Source organism: Natrix helvetica, assembly GCF_964273705.1.
Source record: "Natrix helvetica genome assembly, chromosome: 13".
Classification (NCBI taxonomy): domain Eukaryota; kingdom Metazoa; phylum Chordata; class Lepidosauria; order Squamata; family Natricidae; genus Natrix; species Natrix helvetica.
The window spans coordinates 7,982,646-8,007,302 of record NC_138557.1 but is presented as its reverse complement, the minus strand read 5'-3'; the positions used below and the strand labels follow the sequence as shown (position 1 = coordinate 8,007,302).

At 43.2% G+C, this 24,657-nt stretch overlaps 3 protein-coding genes across 8 annotated transcripts in view; 2 read left to right on the top strand and 1 right to left on the bottom strand.

The window, feature by feature from the left end:
* CRAMP1 (cramped chromatin regulator homolog 1) overlaps positions 1 to 6,116 on the top strand; it is a 45,615-nt gene extending 39,499 nt beyond the window's left edge. For 4 of the 5 annotated variants that reach the window (XM_081965890.1, XM_081965889.1, XM_081965888.1 and 1 more), the window contains exon 21: positions 652 to 6,116. In XM_081965890.1, coding sequence (XP_081822016.1) covers positions 652 to 816 — 165 coding nt within the window. In that variant the 3' untranslated portion in view covers positions 817 to 6,116. The remainder of the gene's footprint in view (positions 1 to 651) is intronic. The other variant, XR_014176436.1, reaches the window with a different exon arrangement.
* The window catches only part of LOC309398746 (lysosomal dipeptide transporter MFSD1-like), a 332,444-nt gene that overhangs the window by 291,558 nt on the left and 16,229 nt on the right, over positions 1 to 24,657 (bottom strand). Inside the window, exon 13 of one of the 2 annotated variants that reach the window (XR_014176437.1) lies at positions 22,590 to 24,601. Coding sequence is in view for 1 of the 2 variants with exons in the window: in XM_081965917.1 (XP_081822043.1) it covers positions 24,491 to 24,601 (111 nt within the window). In the remaining variant the exon portion in view is untranslated. Of the gene's footprint in view, positions 1 to 21,482; positions 24,602 to 24,657 lie in introns of those variants that run through there. The other variant, XM_081965917.1, reaches the window with a different exon arrangement.
* JPT2 (Jupiter microtubule associated homolog 2) lies at positions 8,055 to 22,317 on the top strand. The gene is made up of 5 exons (XM_081965954.1): positions 8,055 to 8,217; positions 13,694 to 13,839; positions 15,483 to 15,625; positions 16,391 to 16,442; positions 17,441 to 22,317. The coding sequence occupies exons 1-5, from the start codon at positions 8,174 to 8,176 to the stop codon at positions 17,620 to 17,622; spliced, it is 567 nt and encodes a 188-aa protein (XP_081822080.1). The 5' UTR covers positions 8,055 to 8,173; the 3' UTR covers positions 17,623 to 22,317.

Sequence of the window (24,657 nt, the reverse complement as noted above, 5' to 3'; positions counted from 1 at the left end):
TCTATGTAAAACCGCTTAGAGAGGGCTGTGAAGCGATATATACACCTAAGTGCTACAGCTCTTGCTAAGGAGTATGGAGCAAACAAGGAAGGAAGGAATCTAGCAGGAAGGAGAGAGGCAGGAAGGAAGGAATTTAGCAGGAAGGAAGGAGACATAGACACACACACAAAGCCCATACATGTGATGTTTTGCATCTCTACTCCACCCCTAGCAATCCTTCTCCCCCCCCCCACCACCATTCCCAAATGTTGTGCAGCTATTGGCTAGTCAAATCTCACAGTGCACACTCACGATAAGTGGTATGCCTTTGAGCATATTCTTAGAATCTTAAGAGTAGAGCTGGAAGGGACCTTGAAGGTCTTCTACTCCAGCCCCCTGCTCAAGCAGGAGAACTTAATACCACTTCAGACAAATGGCTGTCCAGTCTCTTCTTAAAAACCCCCTTTGATGTAGCATCCACAACTTCTAGAGGCAAGCTTCTTCCACTGGTAAATTGTCCTCACTCTTAGGAAGTGTCTCCATAAGTTCAGGTTGGCTTCTCTCGTTGATCAGTTTCCAACCTTGATTATTCTAAACTCAGCTAAGAAAGCCGGAAGCCCGAGAATCCAACCGCCTCTTTTCTTCCCCCCCCCCCCTTCTGTTCCTTCGTAGGTGGTCGATTCCCAGCTGGCCTGCATGATGAATGAGAACAGCATCGATTACATCTCTCGGTTCAATGACCTTGCCCAGGAGCTCTCCATCCCTGAGCCGACCCGCCGAGAGATTCTCTTTGACGGAGGGAGTGGCGGTCCCCCCATTGGCGACCTTTCTCAGTGAACGCATCCCACCAGCGGGCTGGTGGGCGCCGTGGAATTGGCCATAACGTGGAGGAATGACGTCATAGCTATGCACCGGATTGGGTTTTTAATTTTATTTTGTTTTTAATTTTGGGGTTTTTTTAATCATTGTCCTGAGAAGGAGAAGGAGAGAGAGAGGTTTTCTCTTCGACCTTCTACGGTTCCTGGAAAGTGCAATAGGCTGGGAACAAGACAGTGTGTGGAGCAGTATTATAGGAAGTGAGGTGTGTAAGCTGGTGACCAGCAACGTTTACAAAGGCAGCTCCGGGTTTTAAGGTCTGAGCAAGAAACCCCACAAACGACATCCTTAGATGTCATCGGGGTATCCACACATAAGTTGAAAGTTGGGGGTAAACGGTGGTGTGTTTTTATTAAGTTTTCCTCTTTCTTTCTTTTTTAAGAGCTTCCTCTCCTGATCTGTTACGCTTATCTTGTTGGCAAGTCAGTTGAGCTGGTATTCCTGGCACTTTCTTGCCCCAACCGCAGCTGAATTCCACGAGGCTTTTAACAGAATTCTTTCACCCTTTCTTCATAGTCATTCACATTCCAGCAGGAGCCAGGGAGGAAAAATACAATGCCTGTTCCTGTTCCGTCTTTAAAAATTAGGATAATGCCAGTGGAAATCTTGGAAGGACGCAAAACCTATCTTGCTTCTTTTTAACATCCTTCCCCATGGTTAAAAAGAAGACAGCTATCCCCTAAGGGCTTCCATTTTTCCTAGCATGCTGGCTGGGGGGGATTCTGGGAGTTAAAGTCCACACATCTTCAACCAGGGGTCGGCAACCTTGAACACTCAAAGAGCCACAAAGGTCCTAACCGGAAGCGCGTGCCCCCCTCCCCCGTTCAATTCTGGAGCCGACCGGAAGTCCGGTTTCCCCACCATAGAGTCTCCTCCTAGCGTGGCATCCTTTTTCCTCTGCCAACTGGAAGTCTGGTTCCCCCCACCATAGAGTCTCCTCCTAGCACGGAGTCCTTTTTCCTCTACCTGTCCTGACTGAAAGCCCTATCAATTGTGGAGCTGACTGGAAAACCCTTCCCCTTACCATAGAGTCTCCTCCTGGGATGCCCTGCTCTGCCCCTCCCTCCCCCTGCAAACCTCAAAATGGCGGTTCCGACTGGCAACAGGGAGCCGCAGCGGAGGGATGAAAGAGCCACATGCGGCTCCAGAGCAGTGGGTTGCTGATCCCTGTCTTAAACAGAAGACTTCTCTGGGGTCTTCTAGATACATTCAAAGTCAAACTCCTTTGAGATGAGCACAATCATTGGTGACGGCTATGGAAATGTCCTTGTAATCTCTTTGGCAAAAGTACAAGAGGTTTCCCTTGTCTTTTTAGGGGGAAGAGTTTCTGACCTCCCAGGCTAGCCTGCTGCTTAGGGAAATCCTTGGTAGTTATTAGACGAGAGACGTCTTGGCAAAATCAGGGCAGTCAACGAGACCGGGAGGTCCGCACGCTTCCCAAAGAAGATCATGATAACGCACCTCCATTTTGTCGCCTCCCCCAAAAATCATGTTTACATCTCTTTAGATACCAGGAGTCAAGCTTGACACGTTTATCTTTCCTTTTTTTAAAGAGCCCCTTTGATTCTTGGCTGTTAGCGTTTTGGAGAACAAATCTCTTGCACACATTTCCAGTTGCAGTTGTGGAATGTTTCGATGACGTCCTTCCAGATGAAAGAAATGAGTAAAATTCTCTACTTCCTGTAGGTCCCTAAGGCAAATAGCAGAATTACACAGGATTCTCTCCCATTTACGGTCATAAAATGCCCTTCCTGAGATCTGCAGGTGTTGGCTTTTTAGCCTTCAGAGCTTGAATAGCAAACAGCCATCGCTTAATTTTACTTTTGCAGCCGCCAAGGACCATCTTGTCCCACTTCTTTACTGATTATTCCGGCCGATACAGTCCCCTTAGTTATTCGTCTCCCACAAGCGAGCATTTCTAAACATCATTCCCTTAGGAAACGCTATTTACCTGCAAGCAGCCGCTTTTTACAATCCTGTCCTGGGGATGTCTCATTTTTCTTCAGACGTTCAACGTGACTTCAACCTGGTCCACAAGGTCTCGGTTGCTTTTGCCCAAACCGATGTCAAAGGGACCAAACATTGGTGCTGATCAGGAGAGGCGCCTCTGTCCCTGGGATTTTTATCCCTAATCCTTTTTTAGGATCACTCCCAAGTTTCTTCCCTTTGCCACAGAACTGGATGGCCTCTCCTAGCTTCGGTGTATTTGCGACTGAGTCCACCCATCCATCATTAAATGAAGATGCTCGCCAGATTCTGCAGAAGCTGAAGAGAAAATTGCTGAGATCATGTATACCTCTGACTTTGCCTGATATCACTGCTCCTCCAAAAATAGCAGCCCTTTTGAATAATTCCACCATTTGGTTGTTTTTGTTAGTTGCAAAGTCGTGTCCGACCCATTGTGACCCCATGGACAACGTTCCTCCAAGCCTTACTGTCTTCTACCGTCCTCTGGAGTCCATTTAAGGTCACACCAACAGCTTCAGTGACTCCATCCAGCCACTTGATTCTCTGCCGTCCCCTTCTTTTGCCCTCCATCATTCCTAGCCTTTGGGCTCTTCTCCAGTGAGTCCTCCTTCCTTCTCATTAGGTGGCCAAAGTCTTTTGAGTTTCCTCTTCAGGATCTGGCCTTCTAAAGAGCAGTCATCTCTTCTAGGACTGACCGGTTGGATGGCCTTGCAGTCCAAGGGACTCAATGCAGGAGTCTTTTCTCCAGCACCAGAGTTCAAAGGCCTCCATTCTTTGGTGCTCAGCCTTCCTTATGATCCAACTTTCACAGCCATCCATTGCAACTGGGAAAACCGTCGCCTTGACTATGAGTCCATCTGCCCTTCATTAAATGAAGATGTTCTTCAGATTCTGTAGGTTGAATAGAAAATCGCTGAGATCATGTATACCTCTGACTTAATTGTCTGATATCACTGCTCCTTCAAAAGTAGTAGCCCTTTTGAGTATTGTCACCATAACTGATAGCTTAAATGTACTTTTTTTAATTTCAGGCCAAAACATCCTATGCAGTTCTGATATCAAGGAACATAATAACCATCCACAGAGTACCGGCAGTCCTAGAGATTCCCTCCTTTTAGCATCATGATATCCGGACACCTCCAGGCAGCATCTGTGATTTAGGAAGCATTTTAGCTATTTAGCCTAGATCCCACACTGTCGGAATCCTCTTATTGCACCCAGGTGCGGTTTCTGCCAGACTCTCGTCCGATATACTCTATTTTTATCCTCTGTATCCTTCATCTCTTTGCAGTTCTGGGTCCCGTAAAAAAAAAAAAAACGTTTTATTCAGCACGTTTTGTTCCAATAAAGCAACCTAGGCTGAATCTTCCACTGATCATCAAACAGCTTCTGCTGTGATTTAAAGCTTGTATGCGGATTTTTCCTTAGCAGTTCTTTCCTCTTAACCATTGGGCTATTTGACATGGATTATTTTAAACTCCATCTTATGGAGGAGCCCTTTGTTTTATGTCTGTCTGGATTATTCACCTGCCTTGCAGGTACGGCACCAGTTTTCTCCATCCATGAAAACACAGGATGTTGCAAGAACTATGCTGGCTAGACGTCAGCTCAGCAGGTTTCCAATGTTGATTTGTTGCCTGAAGCAACCAGGAGTAAGTCAGCATTCACAAAAAGCAACTCCTTCCCCAATGCTTTGACAGTTTTAAAGCAGTATCTACATATCAGCTTTAGTACTTCTGAAGTCCTCTCCCTACGACTCTGAACTTCCTTTGAAAAACCTTGGTCTCCTTTCTTGCTTCTTTAGGGATTTTGTCCACTTTTTAAAAAAAAAAAATCCTTTTGTGGCCTTTTATATCTTGCATGTTGACATATTTATATAAGTGAAGCTGCTGGCCTTAACGCTTCTGTCAAAGAGAGAATCTGATTGGAGAAGCGCAGGAGACAGTTCTGAGCTGTTCCTTCAGCCTTTTTAGGTCCAGAAGAACATCCAATCCATTACGAAGAACTTCTGTGCAGCTTCTTGGGAATTTGCAAGGCATGGCTGCTTCTTCTTGGCGTCATCTTGCCTTTATTTCTTTGAAAGGGATTGAAAGGAAAAAACTCTTGTGGATCGCCTGGTTTTCATTTGTGCGTTTGGTTCCCGAAAAGCTTTTGGTGTCAAATTTTCCTCTTTTTTTTAATTTGCAATCAGATGGGATGCTATTTACAAACCAGAATGTATGCAGTGGAGATAAGCTTTTCTCATAGGCCGACCAGACAGGGCACTAGGAATCGGAAACGTTTGCTCCTATGTAAAGTTTTAAGAGTGGTTTAGGCATTGCATCTGCCCATTTTTATTTTCATTTTTTGAGTGCCTGGATTGGACAGTAGTTGATTGTGGATTGCATTGAAATTGGCCAATCATTCAAGCGTTGACTTTATTTTACGTTTGATCATCTGGGATAGGCAGCTTACGGGGAGTTATCCTCTACACAACGTTTGTCGGAATAAAATTCCCCATGAACCGCGTCCTCATTATCACACTTTTTTTTCCTTTTTTACACAAAGATGTTCTAGACTGGCATTAGGAAACCCTCTCTTTGATTGTTAACTTTATGCTTTCTTAGCCAGCTTGGTTTCAATTATACCCATAAAGATGGCTTGTTTTTGACTTGGCTAGTGGTGGGTTGTTTTTTGTTTTTTAGCATTGCATTTGGGGTTTGGGGTTGTTTTTAAATACACGTATATAAAGCCTCAGTGCACCTATGCTTACACAAAGAAGACGGCTGAATTTTTAAGGAAGAAACGGCACTTTTTTTTTAAAGTTAACCCAGCCCTTTTTAAAGCTTTCCTTGTGGACCTGTACATGCTACATAATGAAAATATTTGCAAGCACTACAGCAACGAGTTATCAGTAGTTGCCAAAATGTGACAACTGGCTTTTGAACTTGTGCATTTGGCAGTGGGCAATGTTGCTGTTTCTTTTAATAATAGTTAAGCCATATCATCTTTTTTTTAAAAAAAAGTCTTTTGTCTCGTTTTAAAATGTGAATTTGTTTTTCAGATAATATGCATATATATATATATATAGCGTCTGTATAAAGCAAGAATGCCTGTCCTTAACTGATTATTTTTTTGTACCATATTGTAAATTATATTATTTATTCTTTATCGATTTTTGGAAGAAAAAAAAAGGAAAAAAAGGTGTTTGGGTTATTTAATATAATACACACTTCCTCTGTTTCCAATTTCCAATTCAAGTTGTAAAGTTGTTTTTATGATTGTCCATAAACACTTACTAATCCTTGGTCTAATTTGTGTGTCTGAGATAAATATTTGATCATCATTTCTTCTTCTCCAAGTTTCCTATAGTTAGAGTTCAGAGGCATTGGAGGCTGTTGGGAATTTCTTTGAGGCTCTGTGAAAAATCAGTGTTTTGTAACATTGGGTAAAATTGAGTATAGAAATGCCCTGGAACATTTTAACATTTGAGCCATCAATATGCAGCCCTTTTATTTCTTGTTTTGATGAGTGCTTGCATTCCATGGTAATTATTTTAATGACCCCCCCCCCCCCCAAAAAGCGATGAATTAGTTCTGTTGCTACCTATAACTAAAAATGGCCCTGAATTGCTGCCACTGACTTTTGAATAGAAAGTAAAACTGCTCCGCTTTGAATGTTGCTAATCATCCTTCTCAAATCTGGTAGATTTGTGGACTTTAACTCCCAGAGTTCCCTAGCCCAGGAAGCGTCTGATCTTGCCAACTTTTAAGATATGTGGACTTCAACTCCCAGAATTCTTGGAGTTGAAGTCCACAAGTCTTAAAAGTGCCCTAACTAATATAGCCATTGCCGTGAATTCTAGTAGCAAATGTGTTCACACATTTAGAAATGACCAGTTTGCAAAAGGCAGTAACATAACAGCCCTCCAAAGTGTCTCCCGAAAAGTACTATCAACTCCGCCCAGCAAGCAACATAAATTGAGTCATGCTTTAAATTGTAGATCAATGTCTCACATGCTCATCCGTGAAGTGAAACAGTGGATGTGTTTTCCAGAGATGAGAAGGATGCCCAAGCTAGATACAGAACAGACAAAAACACCAAGGTCAAAAAAGTCACGTAATGACAACATTGTGCCTTTTCTTTTAAACAACACCCCTCCACTCATCTGGCTGATAGAATGATTCTAAAATACAAGTTAACTACTGTAATGAGTTTTATTCTGAGTCGATTGGAAGCTGATATTTGGGTCTGATTTAACACGTCACCCCTTGTGTTCACACAATCACCCAAGTACAGCGTAACTAAACTACAGGTAGTCATCAGCTTACGACCACACTGTCAGCGTTCCAAATAGCATCCAGAAGTAAATTCCTGATGGCTGCAGGCCTGATACACAACTGAGGCCGAAATTTATGTCATTACGTGAGAAATTTTTAAAGTGAGTTTTGCCTCATTTTACAACTCTTCTTGCCACATTTGTTAAGTGAATCGCTGCAGCTATTTAATTAGTGGCATAGTATTAAGTGAATCTGGCTTCCTCCTTGACTTTGCTTGTCAAAAGGTCACAAAAGGCGATGATCATAAATGTGGGTCAGCATCCGAATGTAAATCACATGACCGTGGGGATGCTACAGTGGTTGTAAGTGTGGAAAACGGTCGTAAGTCCCTTTTTTCAGTGATGGTGTAACTTTGAACGGTCACTCAATGAACTGCTGGAAGTCAGGATCTATTGGATTATGCCCAAAGTTTTGGTTCGTACCAGTAAATAACTAATCACACTGGACAATCACAAAAACACCCTGTGTGAACTAACCACGTTTCATCAGGAACAATCCAAGGGTAAAAGACCTGATGACTGCATTGATTCATATCGGACTTTGTAAAAAGTTCGCCTCGGGTTAAGGTTTGGCGCAGTTCAACGTGTTTATGCGAAAGGGGAACCGGGTGAAAAAGGGCGCTTAGGGAACACGTGAAGTGTCCCTTTAAATTAAAAAAAAAAAACTTCCGAGTCATTTCCTCCTTTTCTTCCCTCCCTCGTCCCCCCCGCCAGGTTATCCAATGAGCGTCCGATTTCCTCGGAGCGGCGCCCCGCCCCCTTCCCTAAAGCAAACGCCCCGCCCCTTTCGGCTCCCGCCACCTCAATCCCTCCAACCCGCGTCGCGCTCCCAATGGAGGGCGGGCCTTCCTTCGGAGATTGGCCGAGCCCGGGTGGAACGGCGCCGCCCTCGGCCAATGGCCTTCGGAGGGCGGGGCCGAGCGTCCGGCCGGGAGAGAGGCGGGAGAGAGACTGAGGCGAGTCGCGCGGCTGGACGGGTAGCGGAGAAGCTTCGGAGACCGTCGCTCGATTTCGCTCGCACTACTGGCCACCATGTTCCAAGGACCCGAGTCCGACCCGGCCAAATCCAGCTCCAGGTGAGGCGGCCGCAGTGGGTGGGGTTGTTTCCCCCCCCTTCCCTCCCCAAGAAGCGCTGTGGGGACTCCAAATCCCATCATTCCCAGCCTTGGGACTACCCGACCCATCCCGCCATACCAGCTGAGGCGGCCGCGGTGGGTGCGGTTGTTGTTGTTTTTTCTCCCCCTTCCCTCCTCAGGAAGCCCTGTGGGGACTCCAAAGCCCATCGTCCCCAGCCTTGGGACTACCCGACCCATCCCGCCGCGCCTCTCTTGCCGGGCGCGTTGAGGAAACACGTGTTTGAAGGGATGAATTGGGCGGAGGTTGTTCTTCCTATCCACCCGCTTAGCGAAATCCTCAGGACGCGTTCACACGACACGTGAAACCCGGGCGGGGAGGATTTCCGTGCACGCGCAAGCCACCGAGGGACCAGATTCCACGGCGTGTCTCGTGGGGACGCCTGGTTTTTGGGGGGAGCTGAATCCCGCGCCTGGGGCGTCGCCGGGGAGGTCGCGAGGGGACACCCCAACCCCTCTTGATGCCGGCAGCGTCGACTCGGTTCACCCTGGGGTGGGAGGGTCCACCAGACGGCTGGAGTCCGGCCCTCCCCGTGGTCTCGTCCTTTGCGGTGGTCCTCCTCCTCTCCCCCCACCCCAAAAGGCCCCCTGCAACAATAAGGGTGGGGTGGCCGGCAAGTTATTGTGTCTGCCTTGCTCGGAGCGAAATATATCATATAAAATACCTATCTCTATCTATTTATCTATCTATCTCAATATCTATATCATCTATCTTATTATATATCTATATCTTATCTATTTCTATCTTATATATCTCTATCTTATATATCTATATTTAACTATATCTCTATCATACATCTCTATCCCTATCTATCTGTCTATCTCATCCATCCATCTATATCTATCTATCATCTATCTATCTATCTATCTATCTATCTATCTATCTATCTCTAACTTATATATCTATATTTAACTATATCTCTATCTTTATTATCTATATATATCATATATCCCTGTCTGTCTGTCTATCTTATATATATATTTAGCTATATCTCTATCTTTATCATCTATCTATCTATCTATCTATCTATCTATCTATCTATCTATCTATTCATTTGTTTATAATGACTTGGCAAGACCGCACTTGGAATCATTGCAGCCAGTTTGGGTTGGCCCAGTATTAAAAAGATGTTGAAGCTCTGGAAAGACTGCTCAGAAGAGCAACAAAGGGGATTGGGGACTGGAGGATAAAACATAAAGAACCATTGCAGGAACAGGGTATGTCTAGTCTAATGAAAAGAAGGACTAGGGGTGACAGGATAGCAGTCTTCCAATATCTCAGGGACTGCCACAAAGAAGAGGGAATCAAGCTACTCTCCAAAGCACCTGAAGGCAGGACAAGAAGCAATGGGTGGAAACTAATTAAGGAGAGAAACAACTTAGAACTGAGGAGAAACTTCCTGACAGTGAGAACAATTAATCAGTGGAACAGCTTGCCTCCAGAAGTTGTAGCTGTTCCAGCATTGGATGTTTTAAAGAAGAGATTGTACAGTCATTTGTTTGGAATGGTATAGGGTCTCCTGCTTGAGCAAGGGGGTTGGACTAGAAGACCTCAGAAGGTCCCTTCCAACTTTGTTATTCTGTGAGGGTTGGTGGGAAATGTTCCCTGAAAGATGTTCTGGCCAGAAGGGCACCCAGTCCTGCTTAACTAAGTGGTTATTTGTTTATGGCATCCAGCCAGGTTTGTTTATTTGTTTGATTCTTATCTTTATTTCATTTATTAAGTTTCTACTTCACCTCTCTCGCTTAAGTGATTCTGGCCGGTTATAAGTAACTCAAGGCAGCCAACGTGCATAAGATTCCTTCCTCTTCCTGTTTTCACCCCACAGCAACTATATAAGATGGGTTGGGCAGAAAAGATCACCGACGGGCTCAAAGTCACCCAACTGACTTTTGTGCCTGAAGCCTAAAGCAGAACTGGAACTCACCTTGGGATTATCTTCCCAATTTTTAAAAAAATGCTCCACTGCCAAATCGATTTGTCTGGGTTGTGACACGCCGGTTGTTACGTTCCAGGATTTTATTGCCGGTGTTTGCTTTCAGGGGTTTTCAAGGTCTGTACATTCTGCTAAATAGCATTTCTGGAATTGGATAAATAAGACGTGTAGCCATTCCCATTGAATCTGGCTGTGCCATCAGAACAACATTCTGTATTTGCCAAGAGCAACTTTTTAACTGGGCACATGTTGAGCAGCAGCTGCCGCCTCTGCCTTGAGGGATTATGACAATGAATCTGAGTAGGATTTCAAATGAGTAAGAGGGGTTTGGTGGTTGTTCTGTTTGAACCCTCTGCCTGATTACTAGTTTTGGACTTGCAATACTCCAGCATAAATTTTTGATTGCCAAAGGGAGTCCGGTGCCACCCAACCACACTGTCTGGTACGAAATTCCAAGGCGGCTTTGCTTGCTTTGTTACGAAGTGGGTGTGGGTTGTGAGATCTTTGCTGTAGTTCTACCTCTCTGCAGTTTCGTGTCTTGCCTGAGGCATAAAATCTTTTCTCTCAAACTGCCAAGGAATTGCTCTTTTAGGCCATGTGCAGCGGGCTTTTTTTTTTTTTACACAAAGCAGTAACTCAGGATATAAGTTGGAATTCGATCCTTTTTTTTTAACTATACCATAACTTAAAACAACATACATTGTATTTATTCAATCTTTCATATGTTTACACCACTAGCTCCAAACAACTGGGAGTGGTTTTCAACAAATAAAGTACATAAAAGCAATAGAAAAACCCCACAAAACGTAATTCTCCCCTAGTGCCAGAGCATTACTTCAACTTGGGTATCGAAATCCTTTAAAAAGGTCCATGTAAACTGCCTTCCTGCATGTAACAATGAACCATTTGGATCTCTGGAGATAAAAGTGAGCTATAATAGAGGATCATGAAAGCAATGCACCTTAGTTTCCTCTCTTATCTTGAAGTGTTTGTGTGTGGGGGGGGAGGAGAGAACCTCAACACCCCATCCCTATCCTCTGGACTGGCCTTATACTGATGGTCCTGCAGGCGGTTTAGGGCCATGTCAACTTACAGGGCTCTGTAAATTAAAGCTAGAAAATAGAACCGTATTTAGACGCCTGGAGCTTCAGAGCAGCATTGAGGTTATGTGAAATGGATAATACCTGTTTGTAAGCCACTGCTTCTATAGCATCACTTCCAAGTAGCTTTCGAGTGATGAAGGTGTGTTGCTAGGACATTTTCTTCCTGGAAAGGCCATCAATGACATAGAAAGCCAAACCTGGGCAGAAGCCCCATTAGTCACAGTTTCCATTTGCCAATCGAGTGCCAATGTAGCTGCTGTCTAAGGGGAGCCCAGATTGTGAAATCCTTCCTACGGGGCAAATGTGCCCCCCTATGCACATTTGACCAGAGGAGCGGGCAAAACACACACAGTAGTCTCTGGAACAATCCTTCAGGAATTCTGTCCTGTTTTGTTTTTTGTATTTTAGCCTCCAGGCACTGAAACAAGGATCCCCTTCCAATTCACAAGAGCTTGATCTTGTTGACCTTTTAACAAGCTCCTGAATCTCTTATCCTGTTAAAAGTTGCCATGGTTAGAGCATGGGATGAGCTCTGGAAATAACAATTATATAAATGTATTTTTCAAATTAAATTTGAGATAAATGAGCTGCCTGTGAAAATACGGTTTGCATGTAAATTGCGTGAACTAATGCCAAACCGTGCCTGAATGATTGGGTTACTTCTGTAATTTCCTTTGGATGCCGATATAATACTTCAGGCTCTTTTCCACTGTGGCACCATGAAAGAAAATAGCTGTAATTCTGCAGTGGAGTTATTCTCTTCACTTCTTATCCAAGCAGTTTGATTGTAAAGGAAAGTTTCTTCATGAAATTGGCATGGTAAACATCTGGAGTGGATTATAATTGTATCTGCAATGGGTTATAACCGCATTTTTACCATCCCTTTGGAAAATGTTATCACCAGTGAAACATCTTATCTTCTTTCCTTTTTAGATCATAATCTCTCAACTGACTATCACTGAGATTTCTGAACATATTCCTGAATTGCTTTAGTCAGTTTTAGGTATCCTTGCTTTTTACACTGTATCATCAAGCACGGTTATCTTCCAGGATGTGTGTTGCACAGTTGTCTGGTTACCTCCAAAGCTGTGTTCTTAAATGATGCAGCCTGTAGCTTTGCAGGGAAGTTGATTTTTACTTTTGACAGTGAGCCTCCATTGAGTGCAGCAGTCTAACAATGTATATACTCCAAAGAATAAAGGTTAAACTTTTTCTGTGATATGGTCCTTCGTATGTCCATTTGCATTTGTTGCCGGTGATGAGCCCCATCTTTTTCTAAATGTCAGCTCCAAACTTGCTTTTTTTTTTAAAAAAAAAAAAGTCTCTGGGCCACCCTTATTAGGTCTCAGTGAGTCCACCTTAAACCACACACTTTCAGACACGTTAATTGAGGGTGAAAAATCTTTTGGGGATAAACTTCGCCACATTTTGGGCCTGTCAATTTGGAGAGAATTGATTAGACTACTAGACTTTTAACAGATCAAGATATAAAATGCACTACTAAAATAATCTAATCCAGAGTTGTTCCAACCTCGGCAACTTTTAAGACTTGTGGACTTCAGCTCCCAGAACGTTGGCTGGGGAATTCTGGGAGTTGAAGTCCACAAGTCTTAAAAGTTGCCAAACTTGGGACAACTCTGGTTTAATCCTTCAGAGAACAATAAAGAGCAGTTGCTATGCTATGCTAGGCAATAATACAAATCAGTAATCTTTTTTTAAAAAGTGTATCTCCTCGTCGCTATTCAAATACTGTAGTTTTCACACATTCATGAAAGGGTGTGAACAAGTTCCCGAGGGATAAATTGAGCTCAGCGTTCAGCCTCCCTCAGCTTGGGATTGGGTGTGGTGGTGGCCTCACCCAGCAACCAAAAGGAAAGGAAAATCGCCAGCGAGAAGAAGCAAGCCAATTGTTCATCCTACTTTGCAACAATCCCTTTGGTTTGGGGGGCGGGGGGGGGAGAGGAAGTGTATGCACAATTCTTGTAGGAAAGGTCTGCACTAAGAACATTATTTGCCAGTACTGTACAACCTGATACTTTACTCAGAATTCTCCACGTGAATCTTAATATTGAAAATAGTCAAGTATCACAGGCTCCAAGAAACTCTTGTTGCTACTTCCTTCAAAAGAAACGTTTCAGATGAAGAGTGCCAGATAAAAGAAGAACCTTGATTACTCAGATGCTGGCCAAGGTTTGCACATCCTTCCATGCACCCAAAACATGGTTTCCAAATTAAATGATCCTGCAATTCACAGAATTATATCGAATGGGAGCCAGTGTGATATCGGAACCTTAGCCCCCACCCCCTCCGTTGCCTACTTCTTTCTACAGACCATTTTTAATAATCACGGTTGATTGTGGGTTATTTTATGCAAAACAGGGTGCTCCAGCCACCAGGAGGACTATCCAGCGATCTCTTTGGAAGCGCAGAAGTGTCCTCCTCTTCCAAGACACAGAAAATGGCCTCTAACATATTTGCAGCAGCTGAAGAACCTATGAATTTCCCAAAGAGAACAAATCCCCCAGGTGAGAACCATATTCTTCTTGAAAATACTGAGAATGGGAGTGACAGGTTTGATCTTTTCCTCCATGGAATCAGATAACTATCGTTTATCATTCGAAGAGCTGTGGCGCAGTGGTTAGAACACAATATTGCAGGCTGAGTCTGCCCACTGCCAGGAGTTCGATCCTGATCGGCTCGAGGTTGACTCAGTCTTCCATCCTTCCGAGGCGGCTAAAATGAGGAGCCAGATTGTTGGGGGCCAATAGGCTATCTCTTTAAACCACTTAGAGAGGGCACTACGAAGCGGTAGATAAATGCTATGGCAATTGCTATTATCATGGTCACTGCTCTAAGCTATCTTTGACGAAATAATATTCATTTAAACTTACCTATTTTATACGAATCACTCTGTACTCATCTGTGAGATTTTATTTGCAGTGAATGGATTATATCGCCCCAGCCATTGTCCTGCTTTGAACAGAAGAACACCCGTCATTCACTACCTGACATAATTTAGGTTGCTGACAATTTCAGAGTTAATTACTCATAAAAAGAACAGGTTTATTGCTATGCATAAGTGAAGTGTTTTGCAAGTTTACTTGGGAACGTGATTTTGAAACGAACTTGTTTTGTAACAGCATCTTGTTTTGTAACAATCGCTTGTTACGATTTTTAAACAACACCGAGTTGTTTAAAAGGTGTAAGCTTTTTTTTTTTTTTAAATGACCACATGTTCATATTTTGGAGTTTCGAGCTATGGTCACATTTGAGCCCGAAATTCATGTTGCTAAGTGAAATACTTGTGAAGTGAGCCTTCCCCGTTTTACGTCTTTTCTCGCCACAGTTGTTAAAAGAATCATTACGTTTATTAAGTGGTTGCTAAGTGAATCTGGATTCCCCATTGACTTTGCTTGTCAGAAGGTCGCAAAAGGGGTTCAGGTGACCTTGGGGCATTGCAACCGTCATAAATACGAACCACTTGCTAACGCATCTGGATTTTGATCACGTGACCATGTGGGATACTGCAATGGTCGTAAGGGTGAAAACTAGTCATAAGTCACATTTTTCAGTGCCATTGTAACTTTGAGCCATCACTAAATGAACTGTTGTAAGTCGAGGACTACCTTTATGGCTTCCTACGGGGCCCTTTTAGAGTATCTCAAGACATGCTTTCTCTTTATATATACAACTTATAATATATAATATTTATAGTTTATACAATTATTTCAGAAATTAAGGGCTAGGTACAGATATAGATAAATCCAGCTTACATTAACTTTTAAGGGATGTTAACGCTTCATTTAAATTTTAGCTTGCAAAACACGCTTACCGAGCCATACAGTGGTGCAAATCTCTGGCTTAGACGTGTTATTTTTACACGATCATTTCTTTGATAAAAGGTTTTCTGTAACAATTTCATTTTCTTCCTTTTTTCTCTATTTGTAATGCTGGTCAAAGAGAGTAATAAAGGAATATTAAGCAGCAGAAAGGAAAATCAACAGGATTTCAAAAAGGAAGCCCTTATCCAAAGCTGTGCAAGCATGTCTGGTTCCCGGAGGGCCTCAACATCCTAGCCTTAGGGTTCGCTGCTCGTTTCCTCCTGCCCTGGAGAATCGGAGAGGAAGAGCAGTTCCTGCAAACTTCCTCAGTTATTGTTGTCTTGCAGGTGGGAAAGACAGCGGCATTTTTGAGGATCATAAACCGAACGCATCCCGGCAATTTATAAACCCACCTGGAGGGAAAACAAGCAATATCTTTGGCACCCCATCACCTCTCAGCGCAGTCAAAGCACATCCGAATAAGCCCAAGGTAACTCGCTTACAGCTTCCATTCGCTTTCTTTTATTAAAAAAAAGTGGCAGCCCAAATTACAATAATCGATGTATTGGTGGCTCAGGGGGACCTGATGGCTCAGTGACTAAGACACTGAGCTTGTCGATCAGAAAGGTTGGCGGTTCGAATCCCTAACGCTGCCTAACGGAGTGAGCTCCTGTTACTTGTCCCAGCTTCTGCCAACCTAGCAGTTCGAAAGCATGTAAAAATGCAAGTAGAAAAATAGAGACACCTTTGGGGGAAGGTAACAGCATTCCGTGCACCTTTGGTGTTTAGTCATGCCGGCCACATGACCACGGAGACGTCTTCGGACAGCGCTGGCTCTTTGGCTTTGAAATGGAGATGAGCACTGCCCCCTAGAGTCGGGAACGACTAGCACATATGTGCAAGGGGAATCTTTACCTTTATGTAAGGCGAAGCAGTTGTGTTTGTACAAAGAAAGCTGTTGAATATGCACCTCTTGAGCGACAGAAACAACTTATGAAACTAATGCTGTCTCGATTGGCCACGCAATATAAATAATCTAGCATTAAAATTGACAGAGAAAAACATTGGCGTTAATACAAAACAAAATCTCTATAAAGTTTTTTCTGACTGATGCAGAGTATTCATGTCCTTAGAAGCATTGCTTTGTAAAGCTGGATTGCCTTCAAGTCTTACAACTTGAAAGGATTCTCATTAAAAAACAGCTTTTTCAAAGTGTTGGTTAATATCTACAACTTTTTCCTTCCTTCTTATCCAGGATCACACCTTTCTCTTCAATGATAGAGGAGATTCACCACGGGAAAAAAAAGGTAATTGGAGCAAGGCTTCCCCAAATTCGGTCAGCTCCATTATTTTATCCTTTATATCATATCCGCTTTCGAAAATCACATTATAGCTTTTAGTACTGTATACTTTACAGCAGGGGTGTCCACACGTGGCAGCTTTAAGACCTGTGGACTTCAACTCCCATCATTCCCCAGCCAGCATAGATTTTGCATATAATGTTCCCAAGCATGACTGGCTGTGGAATTCTGGGAGTTGAAGTCCACAAGTCTTAAAGTTGCCAAGGCTGGCTCTAGAGAGAGAGAGATTCACTCTATTGTCCCTCTGAGAGATTTCCACTTATGATCCTAACTGTACTACATTTGACAGGCCATGCCTCAAATGTTAAGTTTTACACACACACACACCCCATTCTTCCAAGTGATGATGTGTGAGGAAGCATTCCATAAGCTGAACTAGCTAACATCTTCAGATGAAGTAGTAGAAGACTCACTGGGATTAAGTGCATTCAGGTTTGGTCACCATGATGTAGAAAAGATGTGGAGACTCTAGAAAGAGTGCAGAGAAGAGCAACAAAGATGATTAGGGGCCTGGGGGCTAAAACACATGAAGAACGGTTGCAGGAACTGGGTATGTTTAGCTTAAGAGAAAGAAGAACCAGGGGAGACATGATAGCAGTCTTCCAATATCTCAGGGGCTGCCACAAAGAAGAGGGAGTCAAGCTATTCCCCAAAGCACCTGAGGGGTAGAACAAGAAGCAATGGGTGGAAACTAATCAAGGAGAGAAGCAACTTAGAACTGAGGAAAAACTTCCTGACAGTGAGAACAATGAATCAGTGGAACAGAAGTTGCCTCCAGAAGTTGTGAATGCCCCAACACTGGAAGTCGTTTAAGTAAGTTAATCAAACACCACTCCCATGCTTGGGAACCTTGCATGCGAAATCCAAGTGTTGGCAGCCTAGTTGGAATAAAACCAAACGAAATGACCACCACGATTTAACCTGCCATGTATCATCTCGCGCAGTTCCAGAAGACCAAAGACCACAGAGAGAAGAGTTGAGTGAGAAGAAGGACCTGCCGAAGGAGATCCCCAAAGACCCTGGCCCCAAGATAGATGATCACGAGCCAAGGCTGGGACCACGGCCGCGTTCTCACAACAAAGTCCTTAACCCGCCGGGAGGCAAATCTAGCATTGCATTCTATTAGGGAAGAACACTTTTTCACACACACACACACACACACACCACCCTTCCCCAATGTCTTAAGCGTTCATTATCCGAATATTTTTTAGTGCTTGAAGGAGGGAGGCGCTTAGTAGCTTGGCTTATTTAGTCCACGGCAGCCATCATCATAAGCCTTTCCGGTGTTCCTTTGTAAGCAAGGGATGAGCCCTGAGCTCCTTCCTTCCCTCTGCATTCTGAACACGGTGAAGGAATGACTCCCTGAGATGGATTGCAGAACACATTCCAATTAAGGTGCGAGACCCATTTTTGGTCTGCCAGCTAGGCGACACAGCCTCAAGTAGATTTTCCTCTGTTGTTTGTAAAGAAGGGAGACTGCTCCTCTATCCCCTGGGAAAAGGAGTCATCCCTTGATTGTCATCTTGCAGAAAAGCGAAAGGAGCAAATCGGTTTTTGAGATAAATTGTACGTTGAAATGAATCATGCACCAATCCCTTTCTGGGAGAGATTTAGAAGCTTCGGCTTTGTGGCATTCCTCTTTTGACCATTTGGGTAATAACTTCATGGTGAGCAGCGCGTTAAAAAAAAAGAAAAAAGTCTGTTGAGAGAACGAAGCCAAACCACTTAAGTTTAAAATTAGAGCCTGAATCCTCTCCAAGGAGGCAGTTCAGAAGCTAGTGACTAACTCTCTCCTTCATCACTAACCTCCCGGCACAAGGTATTCTGCCTGAAGATTTTAACTTTTCATTTAGGCAGCGGAAAAGTTCTCTCTCTAACTTTATGCTGACTCTTAGTCTGCTCTCCTTGTTGCTCTTTGGTTCCCTTTCGTGACTTTTCCCTCCCCTTAGCTAGGCCTTTCCATGCAGAGGCAGCCTCTTTTACCCTTAGCTACATGAGGTGGAGCTTAGGCACTGCCCGTTTCATTTTTCAAGCCCTTGGGCTCACCTCTTCCACTCCCTCTGCCAATAAGGGGCGGTGGGGGGGGGGGAACACCCAGACTGTGGGGCCCACCAGTTCTTGTAGGGGCAGTCAGTGACACAAAAGAGGTTGGCCCAGACTAACGGACAGTACCTTAACTACGGTGGTCTCATAACTCACGTATTCGCCTTCCCGTGCTTTCCAGGAACAATTCTTCATTTTATTATATATTTTATCTCTTCCCTCAGCACCACCTATACTAACTTGAAACATTGCGTAGTGCCAATTCATGTGACCTCACAGATCCTGAACACCGGGGTGGGGGTGGGGGTTTCCTCCGACCTTGGCCACTTTTGAGACTTGTGGGCTTCAACTCCCAGAATTCCTCAGCCAACCACGCTGCCTGAGGAATTCTGGGAGAGGGAAAGTCCACAAACCGTAAAGTTAACCAAGGTTGGAGACCCCCTGCTGAACACCACTCCCCAAAATGCCCCGGGGGGGGGGGAGGGCTTCTTCTAACAATAGAAAGCTTGAAAACCAAGTTGTTGAAAGTCCTTTCTTGGAAGAATGTAAGTATGAAAGCTTTCTTTGGAAAAAAAACAAATACCCATTTCTCTTAAGAAGTCACTTATTCTGCAGTTCCTAGAAACCAGAGAGCTTCCAAGTTTATCAACTGAACACGTAACGTCTCTGTGCCTTTTAACTTGCAAGAGAGTATTTAAACACATTTACGTTGCTATAGCCCAGTGATGGCGAAACCTTTTCGGCACTGAGTGTCCCAACTGGAATACCAGAAACCTGAAAATCAGCTGGCCGGCGCACACATGCCTGTTTTTCGGCTGTTTTTTCGGGCCATATTTTGAGCTGTTTTCAGGCCCTCCGACACCCACAAAGACCAGCTGGCAAGGCGCGCGTGCCCACAGAGAGGGCTCTGCATGCCACCTTTGGCAGGTGTTGTCATTGGTTCGCCATCATGGCTATATAGTCCTTAAACTGTGAATATCAACTTCCTGTGAATTTTTAACCTGATTCTTAGGATGACCAAAGGTGACCCTTGAGGTCTACTTCTAACAGCTTAGCACCATTAGGAAAGGGTCAGTCTTAGTTCTCGCATGTATTCCATTTTTAAACCTCAACAGGAAGCATTCAAAGATATCTCTCGGTTGTAGAGAGTAGGATGTCTGGATAACTGGAATGTCATTTTAGTTTGCATTACTAGTAATGCTCTTGTATCCCCAATCACAGCTCTCTTGCCTTAACATTTCCTACAATCGTACGGTCTCATCCCTGTGAACGTACCTTTACGTATTATGAAAGAAAACAGCCTGTTTTGTAATGTTTCAGTTATCTGTTTCACATTGGAACAAAAATGAGTTGACCCCCTCCATAAAGCAGCCAGATCCATACTTAACACTCAAATATCCTTGTCCTGTAATTCAAAGAACATTCAAAAGCAAGCAGAGACGCCCTTGAATGGATTTGTTAGTCGCGTCCCCAAGAAGCTACGAAAAAGATCCATCCCAAAAATACAACCCAGCATTCACTGTTTAAATCCCCATTAGGGAAAGGCAAAATTAGAAAATAAAATCAAGTATTATCCTCCTCCTTCTTTCTCCTTACCATATTCACCTATTTTGATGGGGGTCTTTTCAACCGGGGTCCTACTGATATCATGTTTGCTTCTTTGCTATGCAGATGCAGCTCAGGATAACAAATCCCAAAGAGACATAGGGCAAAATGGCAGCCGTTGGCTTATTCTGGAAGATTTCCCCGGGTGTGTATTAAATGTAATACCTTACTGGAGAGGACAGAAGCAGGAGGGAGTTGCAAATTAGTGAGATGACTGCCAAGAAAGGGAGGGCTTGAAGAAGCAGGATGCCTGCTTCCAAACCTGGCCCTATTGAGAAACTCTTTGGGCAGAATTAGAACCTTGGTTAGTATGGTTACGTTGAACAGAATTGAGGGGAAACTTTGTAGTGTTACACTCCAGCTAACATCTTCAGGCGCAAGCTGGAAGTAAGGACTAACTTAGCTGACTGTTAGACCTGACTCAAGACTCCTACTGGTCTCTCCTCTTCGCTGTTGCTGCCAGGGCGTTTGCAATATACAATGTTGGATGGATGTCACCTTGCACTGTTTCCCATCCTTGCAGTGTGAGTTCGTGAATAGAGAGAAGGGGAAAAGTCTTGTGTTTTTGGATGAATTCTTTCTAGACCAGGGGTGTCCAACTTTGGCAATTTTAAGACTTTTTGTGGGTTTCAACTCCCAGCTGGCTGGGTAATTCGGATAGTTGAAGTCGACGAGTCTTCAAAGTTGGCCAAAGTTGGTCTAGACCTGTTGTATGAGTTGTCCAAATGTCTCAATGTCAAATGATCAGATCATGGTGGTTTGCTTTGTTCCACTCCCTGAAAATTTTCTGTTGGAATTCATCGAGCCTATGAGTGACCTTTGTAGAATAGCTTGACCCATCAGCGATATCACAAGTTCATTGCAAAGTATTTCTGAGGTGCCCTGTACCAGATGCTGGAACAGTCCAGCATTTTGATAAACTCTGAACTAACCACCCAACTCGTGCTCGAAACTCAGCACTGGTTTAATAGTTCTTGCCAGGTTCTCTCACACGGTTTGCTACAGTAAAATGCCACCCTTTCAATACTAGGGAGATGGGGAAAACAAACAAACGGAATGCAAACAACTGCTTAGCTTTGTACGAAACGAGCGATATGAGAACAATTGGCCAATGTCCGCTTTTGGATGCCATTTGCATAGGTCATCGTTACACGTGGGTTACTTGGGATTGCAAAATTTCAAAGGGGCGTTTTCACCAGCGCTTCCCTGTTAGCCTTTTTTTCCAGCCAAGCCTTAAGTTCTGATTGATGTAACTTTGTGCCTATCATTTTTTTCTCGAGGGGTGGCTGAGGATTACGCTATAATCCAGACAGGGTATTTTTCTTTTTCTTAAAAAACAAAACAAAACTACATTAGGAGTTAATAATAACTTAAATATGTTGAATCATGATGTTTAAAAAACAACTGTATTTTGTTAGTCAATTACAGTAGAACTGATGGATTCTTCAAGCCTTTTTTTAAAAATCCCCTTATAGCCTCATGAGTTTTACATGTACAAACTAAGATAGTCTTAAGCCCAAGGTGCCTCTCCTAAAATGCAGTCATTTCTTCCCAAGTGGCTGGTCACCCAGAGATTTTACTATAACCAAACTAGCGCACAGTATATCATACGATTGGTAAAGAATGCGATCGTTCCGGGCAAAACAGAAGCAAGGTTTATAAAATTCCTTTTATTTGTGCTAATAGCCATTGCGGGATGGCACAATCATTAGCTATGCAATCTTGACATTCAACCCTTGAACTGACTGTTAGTTTCCACAGGCAAGACTTTTTGGGAACAGGTTAGGACGTAAGCAGTTCCTTTTGTGAAATTGACAATCTGTACAGAGGAACGAGAAGACGTTCCCCAGTTCTTCCTCGTCACAAATACAAAAAATGTTTTTGCTCTACTGAAATGCCTTGAAGTCTTTCTTTGTAACAACGTTCAGGGAAATAATAATTGACTTGATTGAATCCATTTCTGTGCCATTGTTTCTCACATCAATCAATGCTATCTGGTACTTCTGCATTTTTTTAAAAAAATCAATCCCTTTGTAACATTACCACTATCCCTTTCTCCCCCCCCCCCCCACTCTAGTATCCAAATGTGAAGAGTGTTGCTATTAGACAAATCAAGTCGTGTCCATTGTTGTTTATATCATTTGACAATAAAAAGAAAATTACGTTGGCAGTCTTTATTTTCATGTGAGTTGAGTCACACAGGCCTTCGGAGAAAAGTTAGATTAAGCTGTAACCCAATGGTTCATTTAAAAGGAATGGCAAAAGTGGCACGGGAGGAGTAGATGGGATGCTTGTAATGATGTTTGGCTCTAATTTTGCAAAGAGGCCTCCTGTGAGTGACGGTGCTTGCTTTAGCAGCCGCGTCACAAAAATATAACCTATCATACTTCCCATCCTAAATCTTAGCATTCCAAGCGGCCTTCCCTTAGCAGAGTTGCAGCTCACTTTTCTTCTTCTAAAAGTTGAGGTAGGAGATCAAGCCGAGTTTGGCATCTATATATTAAAACTCTTGTTCCTGTAGGAAAGGTGCTTTTTCCAGAGGCGACTGGACTTTCTTTGAAGACATTTCAATTCTTGGATGAAAAGCGAAACTTCTTCAAGGAAAAAAGGAGAAAGTCCAGTTGTTTCTTTAGAAAACCACCTTTGGGACATCCATGACCTTGGATGACTGAGAATCTCTGTAGACATCTCGTTCCTGTAATCTTTTAACCGAATGCATCATGGGGCCGAACATTTTCAAGCAAGGTGCCTCAAATGGGCTAACTTTACAGAAGGTGTCCCAAATTAGGGGCGTCCGATTCTCATGGGATTGAAATTTGGCAAATGTGATAAAACCTGTTACGATGTAAGAATCCTCAAATTTGTAACATCATGCAAAATGTCCTAAAGCATTTTCCGTGTTGGTGTTTTGTGCTACACAATCCCACATGGGACTATCTTCAAGGCCATTGCATCTCCGAATGTATCTTGAATTTGATTTTGAAGAGATTGGAAAACCTGGTCGGGAAATATCTCCAAGAAGATGTCCCTTCCGAGTCATGGGTTGTCTAGTTGGGCTAAAATGAGCTTTCAATTTGTGGGGATGTGATAAAGGAAGAGGTGCATTTTTACAGAAACCCATCCATCTATGTTCAGGGAGGCCTGTATACCATCTGCCTGCAAAATACTGTCTTTTTCCAAATTCTGGAGATTTTCCTACTAAGCAGTGAATCCCATCAATAACTGGTTAGATATCGCCAGGGAGAGTTATTGGCATGGGCCGGTTATATTTTCTAATTGCTATGCAACATCTGAGTCTAAGGCCAGCTAACCACTTGAGGGACAGCAGAGCCAAAACCTAACTCATAACTGGATCACGTTACTTACTGCTGGCTCAAAGCATCAAATGCCTCTGGGATGGGTTTGGCCTATCCAGAGTGCTTAACTCTGAAGTGACTATAGTTAACAGTGTTAATAGATTATCTTAATAGGTATTACGTTTCTACTTCTAGAGCAAAGTTAAACACAGCCCTCTTGACAAATTACCAACTTATATGGCCTCAATTACGAGTAAGGATATTGCGCTAAAGCGATACAGAATATTCAATGACCATTATGCAGTCAAATCAATAATCGTTCATATTAGTCTTTGTATCCCCAAATGGTCAGGAAGGGGCTATTGGAATTCTCCTTCAGAAGAAATCAAGAAAAGAGAAATGGAAACTGAAATATCTGGCACTGTACTATAACACCTCAGTTCCTGAATATATTATATTAGGATTTTCAATGCTGTTGGAATAGATTTCAAAAAGAAGCCAATATAATTGAAACAAACGTGTGAGGAAGGCAGACCTTGACTTAAAACCTCATGATTTTGGAAAAGGAAAATTATAAAGGGTTTTGATAATACTGCTGTGATGGATGCTACAAGGATGAAATCCAATATTTAGTTTTTAACAGTGCAAGAGGACTTTAAAAAAAAAATGAGTGCAAGGTTTGTATATATATACAATTACTTGCACAGAGTAATTTAACATTCCCGCCTTTCATCCAATTTAAGATCTACAGAAAAATTATTTCAATCTCTTCAGCAGAAAAAATTCCCGCGCAATAAAGAAATCTTAATGGTTAAATAACTCGAAATTGGCATTAAAACATCACGGCACTTGTGGCAGCAGTAGAATTATATAGTGTTAAGATTTTCAGTTAACACATAGCACCTAGCAGCTACTTGAAAAGCAGCTATTCCTATACACCGGATTTACGTCCTGTCCCTTAAATTTCCTTATTAAACCCCCAAAGAAGGGGGAACACATTGAAGAATGAGGCTCATCTACGTTCTACTCCATGTCCCGAAGATCTCTTCTTCATTGGATAGATGGTTCTTCTGTCTCATTGAGAAGGGGAGCTGTGTCAGCCGACGGTTGGGCCACTGCCTCAGTTGGGGAGCGTTTGGTCGAGCGGTTCAACGTGCCACCCTGGGAATTCATAGAATTTGGGAAAGTTTGGTGAAAGTCGAACCTTTATGGACCAT

Bases quoted from the DNA above. Each gene is read 5' to 3' on its own strand.
- JPT2 (XM_081965954.1), top strand. From the start codon at position 8,174: ATGTTCCAAGGACCCGAGTCCGACCCGGCCAAATCCAGCTCCAG. The intron at 13,840-15,482 runs GTGAGAACCATA...GTTGTCTTGCAG, and splicing joins AAAGAGAACAAATCCCCCAG to GTGGGAAAGACAGCGGCATT. The intron at 16,443-17,440 runs GTAATTGGAGCA...CATCTCGCGCAG, and splicing joins TTCACCACGGGAAAAAAAAG to TTCCAGAAGACCAAAGACCA.